The sequence below is a fragment of the Haliaeetus albicilla genome, chromosome 3 (assembly GCF_947461875.1).
Source record: "Haliaeetus albicilla chromosome 3, bHalAlb1.1, whole genome shotgun sequence".
In the NCBI taxonomy this organism is placed as follows: Eukaryota; Metazoa; Chordata; class Aves; order Accipitriformes; family Accipitridae; genus Haliaeetus; species Haliaeetus albicilla.
The window spans coordinates 53400232-53420634 of record NC_091485.1 but is presented as its reverse complement, the minus strand read 5'-3'; the positions used below and the strand labels follow the sequence as shown (position 1 = coordinate 53420634).

General features: G+C 39.1%; 1 protein-coding gene across 8 annotated transcripts in view; it reads right to left on the bottom strand.

Moving 5' to 3' along the window:
• The window catches only part of VPS13B (vacuolar protein sorting 13 homolog B), a 486539-nt gene extending 480158 nt beyond the window's left edge, over nt 1-6381 (bottom strand). For 4 of the 8 annotated variants that reach the window (XM_069779763.1, XM_069779764.1, XM_069779765.1 and 1 more), the window contains exons 1-2: nt 6201-6379; nt 5296-5473 (exon numbers count right to left, since the gene is read on the bottom strand). In XM_069779763.1, the coding sequence (XP_069635864.1) occupies nt 5296-5442 (147 nt within the window). In that variant the 5' untranslated portion in view covers nt 5443-5473; nt 6201-6379. Of the gene's footprint in view, nt 1-5295; nt 5474-6200 lie in introns of all 8 variants that reach the window. The other 4 variants (XM_069779758.1, XM_069779762.1, XM_069779761.1 and 1 more) reach the window with 2 other exon arrangements.
• Nucleotides 6382-20403: the final 14022 nt, after the last annotated feature.

Here is a 20403-nt window from a genome sequence, read left to right as displayed (position 1 = left end):
ACATCTTGAAACCATAATCAAATCTTAGTGACATGTTTTCATAATCAAATCTTAGTGACACATTTTGAAAGCCCACTAAAATTTTGATTTTTCTAAGTAGTTACCGCATCATAAGTTCAGAGTTGAAATAACCACTATTGCAACTGTGACAGGTTAGCATCCTAATATAGCCTCTAATTATTAGTCACCCAAAAGAGAAGTCAACTATTCTTACACACAAATACTGAGCACCATCACAGTGACAACAGCTGTTAATAGGAGCAATTTTAAGGAACACTGTCTCCATTCTGCAGCTGATACCTCCTCAGCCTTTCTACTGGTACTATGAAAAAGTTCATCTTGCATCCAAGAGCTAAGATGAAGTATATTCACTGCTGACAAAATCTTCAGAGAAGACAACTACACAAAATTATAGCTCTATCTTTTTGCAAAGTACAGCTTTCAGTATGTAAATTAGTTTTAGGGGTTTAATGAGCTTTCATTAATGAAGTTCAAAAAAAACCCACACCTGTCTCATGTCAGGGAAACTCTTGAGTCCTACCTTGGCCGTGCTTACGCAAAGTCACATTTCATTTCAAGTCCCCATTCCAAAAGATGAGAGTTACAGACTTTCTCATAAAAACAGTTTGAAGAAAATTGTTAGTTTGTTTTTACAAAGTGTTTTTTCTTCATCTCATTCACTAATGTACTGCAGTATTTCAGCTAAAAGCCTCTCTCCTACTAAAAATTCAGCCTTAGGCTTACAATCAACACAAATAAAATTTTAATCCAGACAGTTTCGGTTAAGCCACTGAAAAGCAAGTACTGGACAGTTTAGCTACAGGGTTGCTACACTAATCACACAATAAAAGTACCTTATGTCCCACAGCTTGGCGGGGGTGGGGAAGGGGGCACAGAAATAAATTATCAAAAACCTGTGCAATCTAAAAATACATTACAACTTGAGAGATAATGTTTTCATGAATCAAGACAGTAAACTATCACTATTAACAGTAATAGAAATAAATTCCCTTTCCAGACTCACAGATACTTAATTTATGTCATTCATCAATACCGCAATGTCTGTTTAGATCCTGACTTGTGTTCACAAGTGTAAGTTATGAGTTTACTTCAGAAGGCATTGTAGAATAGATCTTTTTCCACTATTTGCTGGATAGATTTAACATATTCTCATTTTTGTCTAGTTAACTGTAAGACAGAAAGAAACAGAAGTAGGAATTTTTTCTAAATGAGGTGATACAGCCAAATGCACAGCATATTTAGAAGACACAGTTCTTCTTTTTCAAAGGAATTTAGACACAGATATTGTCTGACATTATCCTAATTGCACAAGCAAGTTTCCTTAAAGCAATGCAGAGAGATCTTTGTTGTGCTATTTCAGTAGACAATACAAAACAAATGTGTGCCAAATTTAGTAACTTGCTCATAATACAGCATAACAAAGACCATTTTTATTCTTTCCCTTTCCTGTGCAATCTTTCCCCTTTCATTAGGTACAGCATGAAATTCTTAATATATCTTTTGTACTTATGACTGATTAGACTTTACATTTATATCATATAAATCCTTCAAAAAATTAAGATATGGCTGAAAATAAACTCCTGGGCTTGACACATAAATAACTGACCACCATCATGCAAGACTGCAGACTAGATGATCATAATTCCCCTTGCCCTAAAATACAAGACTCTCCCAAACTTTGGGGCAATAGGCAAGTACTATTTCTTCCACAGCAGTATTAACTCAAATACCTTTTGTTCACATTCAAGGCTGTATTTCACAAGTAACCCAGTGGGACATAACACAGACACTTACAGTAAGGATATTTTAATGCCTTCATTTACCTAAAATTATTTTAAGTACACTAGCATTTTTCATATTTCTTTCTTTCTGAATTATTTCAGATATAAAAAGTCCACATGAATAAAACTCAATAATCTTTAGATCAAGTTCTTTGTCTTCCAATCAAAGGCCACTTCATCTTTCCCTTCTGAGTTTGTAAGACAGCTAACATAATAAGCTACAATATTGTGGAAATATTCACAAGCAGCAAAAAGAGCTTGCCAAGTATCTTATCTCTTTGGTACCACTGTGTCAACAGAAATATTACACGCAAGCTAGTTACCAAGTTCATAGGTAGTTCTGTTACCTCTGGTACCATAGTGACTTCACATAAAAGTTGCCAAAAGTGCTTAAAAGCCTTTTCTATAAAGCAATATTTAAATATTAATTTTAAAGTTTAATTACAAAATACTGTCTTGAAATAATTTTTGTACGATGTGCCAGTTATTACATGTAGATGGAAAATTTCTTGGAATGCTTTGTCTTCTAGAAATTGAATCACCCAGTACAGGAAAAAAAACTAATACCAAAATTCTATTAGATTTTATCTACAACTGAAGATAATTATTATAAAATTAACTGGCTATTCAGAGATTGATGTAATTATGTACAAAAGTTACATTGTACCTAGAAGGTTAAATCTGAATACAAACTAATACTCAGCTTTCACTACAGAACTGATCTTGTCAGATAAGAAAAAAAAAAAAGGTGGGGCAGGGGAAGGACAGACCCTAAAAGTTATTGCAATAACATTCAGCTTAGTTTAACGAGAGCATATAAAACATACATAAATGTATGTAAAAACATGCAAACTATTTTCAGGTACTGAAACGTTCTCTTTGGGTCTGATGAATCTTCTATGTCAACAACTATATTACACCTGATTTCAAAAGGTATTGGTTCCAACTTGATCCCAAAAATAAAGTAAGATCTTCTAGAAGACAGACAGCATTTTACACTCTGTTCTCATCTGTCCTTTGGGACTCTGTTTGGTGGCCCATAAGAGTACAACATGACATGGGAACACTAACATCAGCTGAAGTGCAAGGAGTGAGGGGAGAAAGTATAGACTTGTTCCCAAATCTGTGATAAGGTGCTTTGTCCAGGTAGTTTGGCACCTATGCTAATGTTCCCAAATAATCCCGTATAGTTCCACAAAAGCTGGAATTCTTTGAAAATGTTTAAGCCTCCAGACAAAGATATCTAGGGTATGTGCATTTGTATCCAAAGCCTAAAGTATGAAATTAAGGCCGCATTCATGCCAAATAAGGAGCAGGGAACCAGGCTGGGTATAACAGCCCAGCACAGAAAGGATGTTAGAAGGGCTGAACAGTTAAGGTGACTAACTTTGGATATTATTAATCCATCCAGGCAGAGAACCCAAATAAAATAATATATACTGGTAATTTCTGGGTCTTTAGTTTTTCAAGGGAGCTCCCTGCCAGCTGCAAAGGCTTGGGGATGTTGTATTACCACATACTACATACTCAGAGTTTTGATAAGCAGGCATAAAGCAGCATCCCTTCCGCAAAAAAGAGGACACCCTAAATACAGTCTGTGGGTCCAGGCAAGTTCCAAAGAACAATAAGAGCCAAATTAGGATCACTACATTTCACATAAACACACAGCCAAATAATGTAAAAAAATGAATCAGAGCTAAATTTTGAGTTCATTGCATATTCACATGCCCATTCAAGCTGATAAGACATGAGCACAGGTATATATGGCAACATTTGCCTCTACAAGAGCCATGACATTAACAGATTGCACTGGATGTTTATGTACCCAGCTGATATATAGGCAGACAAAGATGAAGCCAGGGATCACTTACCAGCAAACTGCAACTATTTGAAAGGGAGCAACATAGATGATGGTAGCAAAAACCTAATAGCACCAGTTAATATAGCTAGTTTGATATATCCATCCCAAGTCATCATTTATTATTAGGACAAAATTTCTCTCTAGATGGTATAGCACTGGAACAGTTTACCCAAAGAGGAGGTTTTCACAACCAAGATAGGAGATTTCAACACTTAACTGGAGAAAACAACAAGCTGACCTGACATAATGCTGGCAACAGCCCTGCTCAGAACAGGAGGCTAGACTAGATGACCTCCAGAATTCCCTTCTAATCAACCCTTCTTTGATTCCATAAAGAGACATTTAAAAAGGCTTTGAATATTCACAGGATGAACACATCCTACATGACTGAAGTCTAGTATCCACATCATCTGTATGGACAAGCTGTACCAAGAAAATGAGGAATTAAAAGACTTGAGAGAAAATACAGAGGCCACCACATACTTGAAGGAAGACAAATCAGGCTCTTTACAGAAGCACAGAAGCGTTTGAAAGATTGTCTCCTCTTCCAGAACAAGTTCAGAGACTTAATTAACCATAAATCTCTCTTTCACATTTTAAAAAGTCTCCCCTGAGAGAGACCATGCGGTCTTCTCAGTCTACTCCAATGCCTCATAATCCAATTAAAACATGAGAAAATTTTCCTTGATGTCCAGCCTAAGTCTTCCTGAGTGCAATCTATTCAATTCTTTCTTGTCTCATCCATATAACTCTTGCTCTATCTTGTCTCACCTTATTTTATTCAAAATTAAAAACACATTCCCTGTCTATTTCATTCTTCTTTCAATGGCCATATTGTCTAAATATCCCATTATTTTTTGCTGCATTTCTCTCAGTTCCTTCACTTGGACTACATCTGGACACAGGAATCTAGCTAAGACTCGCTAAACCACGCGCAACAGAAAACAGCTTTATCTGTCTCACACACTCAACTCCTTAAATTGTCAACTCAGATAAGCATAGAAGGAGATGGTCCCTCCACTAAGACTTAACCAGTTCATATTGACAGCAGGGTCCAAATTCTATATCAAGTGTTTTACTTGGTCAAGCTTGTCTTTTTAAGGCTAAATTTTACAGAGCCCCTGATCTAATCCACACAAACCAGCTGATCAAATCTGTCCCTCAATTGCTCTTAAGTTTAATACAACTGGAATGATGAAAACTGGAATCATAAAACAATATAGAGAACACAAATCTGTGTTAAGTATGCATAATTAAAAAAGACATCCTACTTTACTTCATGACATTTTGAATTGGTTACTACATGCAATTAGTAAATATGACTGGAAAAGCAATTTAGTTAATCTTCGTACTGTAAAACAATGGTTACAGAAAGAAACATGTCCACAAAAACGCCTTTCTCTTCACACCACAAAACTTACAGAATGTGCAACAAATTACCATTCATTACTAAACAAATGGCATGGAATTAATGCAACAATAACTAAATGCAGAGAGAAAAAAAAGGACTTGCATAAGAAGAAAAACAGTGAGCACTAAATGAACATTTATCTGTGCAGACCAATCTAAATTATTTGGTCAACTTCTTTTAAATCAAAGACACAGACTGTAACTACTGTAAACATAACATACCTGTTCAAGTACATCCAACTTTAATTCAAGTTTACTAAGTACAACATCTCCTCCCCAGAGTGACAACTGTAGATCTGAAGGCTTCAAGTTCTTTATGTAGCGATTCACATAACTCATCAAAATAGGAGTTACATAGGACTCCAGCATTCTGGAAGATTTCTGTATTACAGGTCAAGCACTAGGAAAAAAAGACAAGGCCATGAGAAATTATTTATAGATCTGTCAGCCTAATTTTCAATAGAGCAACAGTCACATTGTTCAGATGTATGAAAAATTATATTTCAAATTCTGCTTTCTAAACATATACATCTATATGTAGAGATACATATACTTACATATGAAGATGAAATGTATACCAAGATGAAAGCACACCTATTTGCATTTACGAATTTCCAGGTTATATACATATATATCTATATCGGAACTAATAACTGGCTTGCTCACTATCAAAAGAAAAACTAAGCCAAACAAACCAAAAAACAGAGAAGAAGGAGGTCAAGCAGTCTACCGCGCTTTCATATAAAGTTTAGATGACAGAAACCCTGTCACTTTTAGCTGATAAAAGTCCACACTAAAACATCACCTGAGATACACCTCACCGACCCGGCACCTCGAGTACCGTGTACATAGCAACAAATGCCAGCTTCGTGCCGCCCTTAACTCTAAGCAAACCAATATCCTTCATAACCCCAGCTGAAGTTACATTACCGCTTGCCACCACTCCCCTCCCACCCTTCCCAGCACCCCCGCCCTCCCTGCCGTCCTGAAGAGACCCTTCCCCGCCCCCATCACCGCCGCAACCTTTCCCGGGCACCCCCGCGAAGCCGGCAGCCCCCCGCCCCTACCTTCGGGACACCCCTCGCACCTCCCTCCCCCAGCCCCACGCCCTCTCAGGACCCCGTTACCTGTCCCTCCAAACACCTCCGAGGCTCCGTGCCCCCCGCCCCGACGCCGCCCTCACCGGGCCGGCCGGGCCGCGGGAGCCCCGCGCAGGCAGCTCCTGCCGCTCCGGCTCCGCCGCACGGGCACTTCCGGGTTCCCCGGCGGGTGTGCTCCCTGCCAGCCTCCGTCGCCGCCGCCGTCCCGCGCCCCTCTGGGCTTGCGCCTCAGCCGGAAGGATTTGGCGGCAGCACCGAGGCGGAGCCGGAAGCCGGCCTTGAAGCCGGCGGAGGTCACGCGCTCTGCCAGGAGCCGACGGGCGGGACGGGGTGGCCGGGCGTTGCGCCCGGGAGGGGGCGGGGTTTGCTGCGGGCGGGGCGGGGCGGTGGCGGCTGTGAGGGAGGTGGGAGGGGCGGCGGTGGGGCGGGGCCCTGTGAGCGGGAAAGGGAGAGGCGGCGGGGCCAGCCGGGCGTCTGCCGTTTCCTCACACGGCGCAGCAGGTCCTGCCTCCGCATAGGTGTCAGTTCCTGACGCAGAGGAGCCCGAGGAGGGCGGGCTTCAACCCGTAGCACCATGAATCCCTGAGATGTGTTACCGTTGGCTGTGTGGCTCCGGCCAACTCCAGCTCCAAATTCCGATGCGCGTTCTTAACGTTGATGAGTGACCATTCGGGGCAAATCTCGGTGATGGCTAACGTGCTGGGTGTTCCCACCGTGTTTAATAAAGATGGACGTTTTCTGGTTTGCTTTTAAATGAAGTTCTGCTTAGGATCTGAATTTCACCTTTTCCGATGCGAGAAGAAAGTTACTCAGAAATACCTTCGATTTTCTGTGCGCCCAGAGCTCTCCTCAATATGTTGGTCATAGAGAAAAGCCCTTCCCAACAGCCCCGAGTCCTTTCGGGGTTGCTCCGGGCAGCAAGCAAATGCCCTGGAAAGGCACGAGTTAATGGACTCCTCATGGGTTCGCCTGTGGATGATCTGGAAAAGAGCATGGGCCCATTTGTTTCAGGGTGAAGTGCAGTAGGCAGTGCCTGTGGGCATGGCTTTGATGTAGATAATGAATATCCTTTTACAAAGGCCTCTGATTTGAGTTTTAAAGAAAAGCCTGGGATATGCCTGTCGAGTTATATATTGCTCCTGGAAATTTGAAATCCTGTGTGTTTCATCTGCATGGTGTAGTTACATGGCTGAAAACAGAAAAGAAAGCAATGTATGGCACGTGGGGTTGGTTTGTGTGAAGCAGGGCCCAAACAGCGAGCGCTGGGGTAGGAGCCTACCCCCAAAGCAGTACGCATGTTGAAATCTGGCTGAGCTAATCAAGGTCTGAAGGCTCCAGCTCCTGATGAGTTAGCTGTCTATTCTGCCTCTGGTATACACATGCTGAGTTAATCATGAATCTACCTTCGTTTTACATACACCATTGCTTCACTCGCTGTGCCATCTTCACTCATGAATCACAGGCCGTAAGCCAGCATTCACCTCACAAAGACTTGAAGCAGCTTGGACTGCTTTTCCGCTTACGATGGTCACCACTCCCCCAGCTCATACTCCAGCGTATGTTTGACCGTTCTTCAGCAGCTGTGGCATGTTAACCTGTGGCTAAGAGGTGTAGCAGGTAGGTGAGGGACAGAAACATTTTAACAGCATCAGTGGTCTTTAATTAAGGATATGCTTCTGACTTACGATTTCTCTAGCACTAACATTCTTGAAGAGTTCCTTTACACAACCGCTACCCATTTCTGTCCCTCTGCTAGAGTTGTGGGAATGGTGAATTTTACTGGTAAAACTTTTTGGAACTCTATACAGCAAGCCAGCTCAGCGAAATAATCTATGTTAATGGAAGCAACCTCGTTTGTAGCGCAGCCTCCCTATAGAGTTGCATTGACACAACAGAGGGATGTGCCAACAGATAAGTGTAACGTTAAAGCACACCCTAAGCATGCATCAAAAGCCCTCATTCCAACAGAAAAACATTCCTCTGTTTCTTTGTCCATTATGTGATTACGTTTGAATGACACATCCAATCAACACTGGAATGTTTTCTGAAAGTTTGGAATGGAAGAACAACGCCCTATTTTGGTGAAAATCAGTAAACTAGAAGAAGAGTAGGGGAGACACATAGTGCTCCTGGCAGCTGCTTGGCAGACCTAGCAGCTCAGAACAACTCTGTAATTTTCCTGGCAGTTATTAGCATTTCATTATAACTACCTCCATCTCAGTTCCAGTTCAAGTATGTTGACGCCCTGAATAATTTATTTCCTACAGAAGAAAAAAAGAAATAAAAAAAAATGGGAGAAAGGGATCATACAGGAATCAGTCTTTGACAGAAAGGAAACGGGTGGCATAAAACCAAAGTAGCTGGAGAGGGTTACAAGAGGTCCCTGACATACAAAGGGATGAGACCCAGGTACACAGGGAATTTGCAGGTAACAGGCAGGTGGTGTATAGTGATGAACCTGGGCATACTAAAGCAACAAGGACATGTCTCCTGAAAATGTCAGCTGCCTGAGCTAGTCCAATTTATTCAGTATTTCAGCAATTCCATGAAACGTGCGGTATAGGTATAACCAAAAAGTGCAGATCTAGTGGTGCGCACATCTTGTTCATTCATATAACTTAAGCAGTTCTGAATCCCTTAAATGCTAACAAAAGTAGATAACAGTTTAACCTGCAGACTGGGAAAGTGTACACAAGATTGTGTAACATTTTGCCAGAAATGAAAAGAAGACAGGACTTCAAGGAGAACCTCAGGAAATGTATCTACCTGCGGAGGACTGTGTCTTGATAAAAGACACTGTTGGTATGTTTCTAGCTTCAGTGTTGTTGCTGCTATGGGTGATTTGCCATTTTCTGCAACAGAATTAGGATCAATGAAGTGCGAAATGGAGGAGAAAAATAGAATTCTTAAAAATGAGGAAAGTCAAGAAAAGGTAGAGGATGATTAAGGGACTATCCCACTACCTGAGGCTGCAGTCAAGGGGGGAAAAAAAAGGAAATTAGACATTTAAATAGATTTTTAAATGTTTGGCCCAGGGTATTTGCAGGACAGGAGAGAACCTGAGGTTACTGACAAGGAGGGTTGAGAGACAGCCTGTGAGAGACTCCTTTTTTCACTGGAAAAAGGTTTTCAATCCTCTAACCTTCTCCTTCACTAACACTGGATACTTTAACCAGGTTAATGTACTGGGCAAACTGCTGTCCATGTCTGTCCTGCTCTGATTCTGCCTGTCCTGCTCTGATGCCTCTGAGTGCAGCTGCATGGATGTGGGCAGTTGGTCCCAGGAGCCTTCAGTCTATCCATGCGGGAGAAGACTTTGCTATTTTGTGATTCTTTATAGACTACAGAGGTGCTTCATAGACAGCATGAGACTGACAGCACGGAAGGGTTGGTAATCCTAAATAATCCATACTAATAGAGATATTTTAGAAACACCTGTGAAGGAAATAAAAATGACTTGGGCGTCTTCCTCCTCCACTGTTCTAGGTGCTAAAACTTGGAGTAGTTCATTTGTAACATTTCTTCGTTCTTTTTTTTGGTTTTACCACAAATTATTATTTGTAGTAAATTATATTGTATATTATATAGTATATATGTATACATTTTATGAGATTCAACAAGGCCAAGTGCTGGGTCCTGCACTTGGGTCACAGCAACCCCATGCAGCACTACAGGCTTGGCGAAGAGTGGCTGGAAAGCTGACCAGCAGAGAAAGACCTGGGGGTGCTGGTTGACAGCCGGCTGAACATGAGCCAGCAGTGTGCCCAGGTGGCCAAGAAGGCCAATGGCATCCTGGCCTGTATCAGAAATAGTGTGGCCAGCAGGAGCAGGGAGGTGATTGTTCCCCTGTACTGGGCACTGGTGAGGCCGCACCTCGAGTACTGTGTTCAGTTTTGGGCCCCTCACTACAGGAAAGACATTGAGGTGCTGGAGCGTGTCCAGAGAAGGGCAACGAAGCTGGTGAGGGGCCTGTAGCACAAGTCTTATGAGGAACGGCTGAGGCAGCTGGGGCTGTTTAGTCTAGAGAAGAGGAGGCAGAGGTGAGACCTTATCACTCTCTGCAACTACCTGAAAGGAGATTGTAGCCAGGTGGGTACTGGTCTCTTCTATCAAGTAACTAGTGATAGGATGAGAGGAAATGGCCTCAAATTGCGCCAGGAGAGGTTTACTGTGTTACGGAGGCACGCACAATCAAATCTATACTGAAAGGGTTGTCATGCATTGGAACAGGCTGCCCAGGGAAGTGATGGTGTCACCATCCCTGGCGGTATTCAAAAAATGTGTAGACAAGGCACTTCAGGACACTGTTCAGTGGGCATGGTGGTGTTGGGTTGATGGTTGCACTCGATGATCTTAAAGGTCTTTTCCAACCTTAACGAGTCTATTATTCTGTGATATATAAATATATATAAAAGTGTATATATTAAAACATATAAAAATATGTTATATTAAGAATTGCCCTTTCTGTTTTACTGGGAATTTCCTGAGCTTATGACTAAACTGACTAAAATTATGTATCTTCTAATATTTTTCAGACATTTAAAAACTACATCAATAAAAGCAAGCAATATAAATCAATCTGTTTCACCATTCAAATTAAATAGCTTATTAGTGATGTCATGTTATCTAATTATTAAATCATATATAACCATCAAAAACTGGGAAACAAAAATTGCCATGCCACTTTTATTACTATGGGGTTATTTTCAAGTTCACCAAAATGCACACAGATTTGAAATTTGGAAAAAATAAAACCAAATTTAAAAAAAAATGCACATGGGCTTTCATTGTAATCTGAATGTTAGATATATTCTAATTGTGTACCTTTAAAATGGAAAATCAGTGTTCAAAATAAAATTAAAATAAATTGAGAATTTGTAACTCATGTAATTTGTTATTTGCTCATGGTTATGAGCAAGAGTCTGTTCAAACAGTTAAGTTCACACTAAGTAAAACTGAAAGGTATTAATTTAGTGAACAAAGGTCATGAAGTTCTGGAAGCAAGTAGATTTTAATATATAATCCCAGCTCATTGCTGCCTCATCTGGCTTTTTAGGAAATCGCTTTTCCCAACACTTTCTAAATCTCTGGTAAATTTAAATCCCTGTGGCAGCCTGGGGACAGAATGCTCAGGACACTGGGGAGTGAGGGACATTTATGCATATTCAGGTGCTAACCTGGCTCAGGGGCTTTACCAGCTTCCCCCAGTGTTTCCTCTGTCAGTGAGTGTTCCCTTTGACTTAATGGGGCAAAAGTCTGATGAACACCCTCTTCAGAAGGGTGTGCAATGTACTAACAACCAACTTAACATGAGTGAGCAGGGTTAGGTTGGAGAGGGTCTGGTCCAGAGAGCAACAGTGCACTCAAATGTAAGGATTTAACTACAGTAACTGGTGTTTTAAAATGTAGACTGTATGCATAAATTCTTTTTACATATGTTCAGATTGCTTTGGGGATTATTAGACCTCCGATACAGAGGCTATATTGTGTCTCCAGAATACCTGTGGTACTGAACTTTTATTCACACACCAGAATGAATGAAAGATAAGATAGGAAACCTGAATGGAACAGAGTGGGAATGTACAAGCAATGCAGTTTTGGTCTTCTAGGAGTATAATTTCCAGGTAAATCATAAGAGGCATGCATGCCCATCTAAACCAGGAAAGTTAAAACTTGAAAATGTTTTCCAAGTTTTTGTTGAATTAATAACAAAGGAAAACAATTACCTGTCTTGCAGTAGTGAAATTTTAGGATATATAAAGATATTTGACCTGTTCCAATATGCTTCAAGGGTTTATGTATCCTTTGGGTATAAAGACCTATCTTCAACTTCTACACCTAATTATGGAATACATCAAAAAAAGTCAGCCAAGAAGATATTATTTCTGGTTCCAGTACATGAAATGTATGTTTGACAATTTTAAAATGTATATGTAAAGAAACATGTAATTTATTACTGCCTCCAGGCATGAGGAGATTTATGCGCTAAGAGTTTCACACAGGTTTTTGCTTGACTGTTGTTGCTGTACTGTTCATGCAAAACACATGTATTTCTAGTGACAGCTTCTAGCATACGTTGTTTTAAAATAGTCCTGCTTTTCAAGAGTTAAATGAGCACTTTTCTCTGATATTTATATATTTACATTTAAAAAAATACAAATATATAATTTTATATATTTATACTTATAAATAATTTTCAATAAATATGAAATACCTAAGTATACTATAAATATATTTCAAATAAATATTTCTAAATATCACTCTGCTATTGTAATTCTTCCTGATTTTAAAAATATTATATGTTATCAAAAGATAAAAAGTAACTGACAGCTTCTTTCTGTGTCATTGGTTGGTTCTTTAGAGGATGATGATAGAAATGGCAAAGCTCAGGAATGTTTTTGCTTGAATTATGCTAAAATCCAGTTCCCTTCATTACTTATTGACAAAATGAGTTTCTCAGTGAAGCTATAACACCCCGTGATGCCCTTTCTTTGGTTTGTCCTGCAGCTGGAGCCAGGAGCATTTCTGCTGGAGCTGAAGTCTGTTCTAAAGTTCCTTCTTAATGTAAATGAAAATGTCCTTAGATTTGATTTGCGTATTGTAGAGCTGCTATTAATGAATATCAGACATGTTGAAAAGCTACAAGAACTGCAAAGCCAAGAAAATGTGTGTCAGCTCCAAAAAGCCACCCTTGGAACCTGATTGGCAGCCACAGCTCGGTGTGAATAAAACCTTTATTATTTCGGCACTGATCTCCTGGGTTTCTTGGACTTTATAGATAAGTAACATGGGTCCGAACACTGAAATCAGTCGGTATAAATTGAAATCAGACTGTGAAAGAGACAAAGGACTAAAGAGAGAACATGTAAAGCATATAATTGAGATACTTGGATCTTTTATCTGAGGGAGGCTTTTTTCATTTCCAGAACAGTTGGCAATTTTTTAGCTCTTTGTCCTAGCACATAACTTACAGGCCTTAAGTAGCTTTTTTTTTTTCTCTCAAAAAATTTACAGATGTTAGCATTAAATGATTTTCTGATGTATTTTGTCATGAAATTAAGTAGCTGTTTCACACCTCTCCAAAAATCAATGGCTATAAAAGCTCTGCAAGGATCCCACTTCTGATGGAATGACTGCTCAGGATTCCCTCTGTCCCTGAAAAACAAGATGTAGAGTCTGGGAAAAATGTCTGCATACAGCAGGAGGTTTGCAGGAAGTGGCAGCCTGAAAAGATGGGCAATGACCATCCCCTGACGCCAGAAAGGAGACTGCACCAGCGATGAAAGGCAGAAGCCTAGCGATTTGATTGAATTTTAAACTGAGGAGAAGACAGAGCAGGTGAATACAACACAGAGGATGTATAAGAGACCTGGAAAAAGTGATCAGGAGATAAAGTACACCATCTATTCATCAGGTTGCAGTCCTGAGACATTTTTGTTTAGAAGTTTTGAGACGCTGTGGATTTGTTCTTGCTTTTAAGCAAGTGCTTCTTACTATCTAGGCAGTCATTATCAATTACTTGCTTTCCTGGGTTCTTGCTTTTCATTCATGTAATTTTCTATCCACATGTTAGATTCAATATTGCTAACAACATTAATCTAGGTATGAAATAGAAGTTGGAGAAAGTGGAAACTTCTTTCAATCTTAAGTTCACTGAGTAGGCAGCATTGCATATCTTGCATATCTTGTGTTTTATTCCAAGGGCTTACTTTTTTTTTTTTTTCAGTCCATACTTTTATGTAACACACACACTAACAATTGGTATCAATTTCCCATGTGCTGTATCCAACATGCATTGATGTGATGTACAAGAACTTCTTGTCATACTCCTTGTTATGCTTTTTGTATCATCCGGCCACAATACAGTGAACAGTTCTTTATGTACAGATAAATATAATTCATTAGACTAAAGATGAATAATTATACCACCCAATTTACAGTTTTTTGAGTTTTAGTTCAAATCAGTGTTCTTGATGCCATTTCAATTACATGATATATACCTATTATTTTCTCCATATAATCTAAAACCTGGAAGAATAGGAAGAGTGTTGACTTACCCCAGGTTATTAATGATAGCCAGAATTTGAAAGACTGTTTTATAAAGTACCCAAATAGCATGATTTAAGTGAGATGTTATTAAAAAGTTGTATGAGATATTGCAAAGAATTTTATTAGTGATAGCTCTCACTCTTTTCTGAATCTTGCTCTGTATTGGAAATTCTTAAGGTCTATGTGAGAAACGGAGAAAATATGACTAACCCAATTTATTAGTAATTTACATTTGTGACACAGACTGCAAAAATAAAGCTTGCTGACATCTGAACACTGGATTTCTGATAGCTTGTTCAAGCTTTACATAGATATCTCATACCTAAGAACAAATATGCATGAGTCTGTGAGATCGAAAGAACTCTCAAATATTAATTCTTAGTTTTTATTTCAAAGGCTGACACCACATGAATCACCTGGTTTATGGTAATGGATCTCATACCCTTACATCCAGATGTTTTGTTATCACCTTTATTGTCTTTTAAAACAAACACATGACATTTCTAGAAATGCAAATTAGGCCTAACAATTTAGTGTACTGAAAAGAAGTTCTCTTCCCAACAGAACACAGCTGCTGATTTTAATTCTGGTCTCAAATTATCTGGAAAAATCTGAGCTATTTTAAGCTATTTTCTCTTCCTACCTCTGCTTTCTCTCATGTTTTACACAGTTTATTCTTCAACAAGAAACAAATCTGTGTGAAAAGGGAGAAATAGTTGTATTTCATAGGAGGGTGTATTTGCTTCTTTCAGATATACAAATTTGATACAGAGAAAGGATGAATACTTGTTTTAGGGAAGCTGGACAAAATAATTATCAAGGTAACCTAAACTTTACTAATGGAAAACTTCTGAAAGCAGGGCAGCTGCTATTAATTAGCAAAGATAAAGTTCATTTTCTCATCATCTCATCATCTCATGTCTGAGGTACCACAGCATCCTTTTCTAAAGCACTTGACAATTGCAAATCTACACCATTTCTCTTCTCTACAAAGTATCAACCTCCCCTTTGCATCCCTCCATTAAGTTGTCTGAGTTTATCACAATAGATACAAAGGATTTCATTTTCAATGCTTTGCATTTCTTTCAAGTACATTGCCCTTACTCTCCCTCCTTTACTCTTGCAGCAGATCCATACTCACTTCTGCTCTGGCAGTGATGCAAATCACCATCCTGACACCAAGTTTTCACACTGTGTATTTTATCACCTAAGCAGTCTTTCATACATGGAGACAACATGTTTTAAGCATCTACAAAGACCCTCACTGTACTTTGTCATCTCCTTTCTTAAAACTCCCTGTCACCAGGATGTCTACCAAAATGACAACAGCTAGGAGCAAGGGAACTGATACCCTCCCTGTCTGGTGGATCACTGTCATATGATTATTTCCTTGGGCTCCCCATCCATCAGTCATATCTCCATGTTATCTCTTACCTTAGGATGTAATCAGGTGCAACATTTTTTCCTGTGGCAAAGCTGATGTACAAAACACATGCCAACTGTTATGTCTGGGGAAAGCATAAAGCCAGATGACACCTTTATGTTATGTATTTTTCAGGCAGGGACTATCTTCTTGTTCTGGGATTGTACAATGTCTTGTAAAATATTACTTTGATTCCTGACTGCAGCTTTTAGCTTTGCTGCAATGCAAATAATTTTGTTAGCAAAATCTTTACAATGAGATCCATTCCATTGGACTGGAGTCATGCAAATCCAGTTTGCCTTTCCAGGCTATCCAGGATAGCCTTTAAAACCATTTGAGTTAAAAGCAATGGGCATTGGCTCATGGAGAATTATATGGCTTCCAATCTCTTCCAGCTCAGGAGCTTCCCAGCAGCAGACTATGTGAACTGGCAAAAGGACTAAAAGCCTTCTTGTTCACTGCAGTTCTCAGAATTGTACACTAGATAAAGAGAGGGATATAGTGACCGCAGAGAAATACAGCCAAAAGAAATGCAGTGTATAAATATGACTGGGCAAGTAGGTGAACCCAAGCCTGAGTAGAGCAGGAGTTTAAACCAAAGCATCCTAGAAACTTCAGGGAGCTGGGAGCACCTCCAGTAGGTCTGTCTTTGTCCAGATGCAATAAGAAATGAAGCACTTCTTTCCAGACACCGAGACAAAAAAGAATGGACAGCAGATGTGTCATTTTTCCCAGCTAAGCAAACTTCTGATGGACTGTTTCACTCTCACTTTACAAAGACAAAAGAACAGAGTAGTATAATCCCTCTTAACAGGGTTTGTAACAGACACACACACCCTGATAGTCTTGCTCTCCGGGGGCATGCTACCTTTTGTGCTCTTTCATAGATGGTTAGCACTAAAACCACTAAAACATTGCCATCTCCAATTGAGTGAGAAGCCAGGGCCATATCACAATAGTTCTTTGCTTCTGAATCAGTGGTCAATCAGTTCTAAGAAGACAAAAATACAGAATAAATATTGTTATTATTCTACATATCCTAGTAGTATTGTTTCAATCTGTTGGCTGTATGGTCTGTGAGACAGTGCACTGCTTAACATTGTAAAGGCTCCTTTCAGAACCTGGAAAGTTAGAACATATATTATTTTAATGAAAGCATAGATTGTGGAGGCTACAACAAAACCCACAGGAAGATCCTAAATCCTCCAACACTTTGGATTTTTCAGCAGCCTGGATTTGGATTGACCTTAATAATGTGTATACTTAGCGCTTAGAATCACATGTAGAAGGTCCATAGAAAATACAATTTACCAGCTGTGCAAGTATTTTTCTAATGACTCAGACTCTCTGCCTTTTTGTTATTGTATAAAAATGTGATGCTTTTAAACTGAGCAGCATAAATTACATTGTTGCTTCTTTGCTGTAATATAATGTAACCTTCTCCCGTGGTTACACATTTAAAAAGGGTAGTGTAGAGAGTTCTGTGTATCCAGTGCACCTCCTGGAGTTTGGTTGGTCTCTATCCTTAGAGTGGCTTTCAGGCACTTTTGCTATCATTTGCTTCCTAATCATCAAAGATATAAGATCTTCCTGTTACCTATTTGTATCATGGGAGGCATGAGATACCTCTGCTTTCGGATGTCTTTCTTTGGTTGATGGGATACCTTCAATTGTTAAGTACCTCATTACTATGGCAAAAAAAGTGTCGCTGTCACAAAACATACGTTTTGCAGACTGGTGCTGTAAAATAAATTACCTTACATCGTAATTTACATAAGTCTCCTCTGAGACAAAATCTGGTCAAAAAAACCCCGTATCTGAGGCAGTTTCTCTACAGGGAAGAATGTGGGTGAATGAAAAATTTGTTTCCAAGCATGGAAGATAGCAATTTTGTTTTCTCGTCATTAAGAGCTTCACTGAGATAAATAGGATCAGGACATGACTGAGCCCTGCATGTAGTAATTCTGGGCAGAACTGAGTCAAAAGTATTGCATTACACAATCATCAAACATTAAATTTTTTGAAGTCTTGGCACAAAGATTGCACCATGCCATCAATCATTAAAAGGTATGTGCAAAATACAGCAAATGTCTCAATTAAAAGCAAAGCAAAAGATTCCTCTGCATGACATGTTCTTCACAGAGGCAAAATTAAGATGACAATACAATAAATCAAAACATGAAACTGGAAGATGTATGGTGTTGCTTTCTGTGTAGGACACATATGACCTATGACTTACTGAGTGTCCTGCTAGTTATGAAACAATCTTTTCTTTAGTGGGACTTTCACACGAGTGAATCAAATTGCAGAAGGGCTATAAGATCTCATTTTATGCTCATTTAAATGTATGGCTGAAGAATCATCAGGTGGTTTGACTCTGGCTTAACAAGTATCCAATACATAGAACAAAATCCTAAGGGCTAATGACTGCCAAGCTGATACAATGTGTATTTCAAGAGGCAATTTAATGTAAACTTTTGTTCATAATGTACCACATATTGTGCTATAACAGCCCATCTTCCTGTATAATTTAAGTTTTCCTAAAGTTCAGCTCCCTGTTGTGTACATCTGTCCTTTCAGGATGTTAGAAGAAACTATCAATTATTTTTCCTCACAAAATAACTGCAACAGTTTCAAATGAAACATAAAGAAAGTGAATGTAGTTTCTTATATTAGCAAAATAAATGTATAGGGTTTGTTTTTCAAGAAAGTATTACAAAAAGATTAATAAGTAATGCAAAAAGTGTATAAACATAATTTTGAAACTAGGAACAAAGTTCATTTATCTTCTGTTTATTAGTAAAAGATTTTCCATTATTCTAGAGAATTATATTTGTAAAATGTTATTTCCTTAGATATAGCGATGCAAAAGTATTTATATTCTTTTAATTGCTTGCACTTCTCTTTAACTTAAGTACCATGTACATGCTTGGAAACCTAGCTTTCAATAGCAGCAAAGTATGTACATAATTAGTAGTGGGGCCTTCAATCATTCTCGCTCTCATGTTCCACTGTTTTCCCGTATTCCAGCACAGTTATGTGCCCTTTAAGCTATTTTTATCAAGTGTGACAACTTTGAACTTGTTCCAAGACCATATTGCCTTAGATGTGACCTTCTGGTGTGGAAGTTAAATGTTCTCTGAAAATCTTGCATATAACATGTACTTCTCTATATTTACTCTTAATGTAATATCTTCAAAGAATACCAAAAAGTCAGTGAAACATGAACTTTTTCTATAACAGCCTTAGAGCCTGATCCTTTATACATGACTTCAGTAGGATTTACACATGTGTAAGGGCTGTGGACCATGTGTGCAAATATGGACACATGTTGTATCATATTAAGGTTCAATAATAGGGCTGGCCAGGAAACAAGGATTCTGTTTCGTGAAAAATTCTGAGGTTTTGGCATTTGGTTTCATTCTGATGCAGAATCAAGACTTTTCAGTGTGTTTGAAAGCAAGACAGTCCAAGAAGGAGACAGAGGCAGACACACAACTGGGGCTAAGTAGTTACCTGTCGTGGTGAATCCCCATTTCAGACACTGCTTCAAATCTGACAGCAGTGATTTAAACCTGGACATGCCCTAGGCAAGATGAATTTCCTCGCTACTGCATTATTTGGTGTCCATAAGCAAGCGAAGCCCTTCCTCCTCATTTTGACTGAAATTCCATTCTGATATTGAGGTGGACAACTCCAGTCCTCTCTTAGCAGGACAGGCAGCACTGCTCGCTAAGATTTTTCCTTGTGGAGCATCGTCTAGCTGTGAGATATACCATATGCCAGGGGACCCATGTGGTGTATTTTATCACAAGGCAGGTGACAGGCCATGGTGCTGTACTCTGCTACCTCACAGGACTCTCTAAACCTATGCCCAGTGGTATTCCCTGAGCAGCCACAATCTACTCAGCAGGCACTCATGAAGCAGAGTTTGGGGACCAATGATGTAAGCAAAAGGGCTGGGTGTGATGGTTTTATATATCGGTTTTTTATAATGTGCCGCAAGAATTCCTGTCACTGGAGTTGTTTGTGTGTTATAGCTGCAAAATGTTTGTCCAAGATGTACGTGTCTAAAGTGTTGGCTTTTCTCTGGGTTTACAAGGAATCAGGTATCCAAGGGAGCAAATTTTCTGTTTGATGAATGGTGTTTGGTTAGAAAAGAAATGCTGAATGAGTACGAACCCCATCAGCTCTGCTTTATTTTGTCTCAAATGAAAGTTAGCACTATTTGATTTGTTCCTTCCAAACAATACAGTGTTGATAAAAAGACTTTAAGACACATATGCATTTGAGATATATCTGTATTACTGCAATAGCAATATCAGCAAATTTTTTTAAGTGTACCTTGAGCATTTTGCATCCTAAAAATAATGCCATAATATTGTGCTGTCTTTTTCAGCAGTAGTGTTGTAGACAATGATAGTAAAGCAATTCTCACACAAATTACATTTCTGTTTGGATTATACTATAAAAATTAACTTTTCCAGGTTAGATATAAGCTCTAGCAAACATTAGCTGATAATTTAATTTCACTTAATATATATTTGAATATTGATTTCATGTAATAAAAAGCCCAAAGAAATCTCAACAAGCTTGAGAGAAATTCTTATGGACAAATGGAATATAGCTTTGCCTGTGGGTTGAAAAAGACTTAGAAATATTAGTGGGTGCCTATTTTGTTCGGCTGCTTTACTGTCTGCAATCACTGAACTGTGATAATGATAGGAAACAGTTAAAACCAGTAAAGAAAACTTTCTA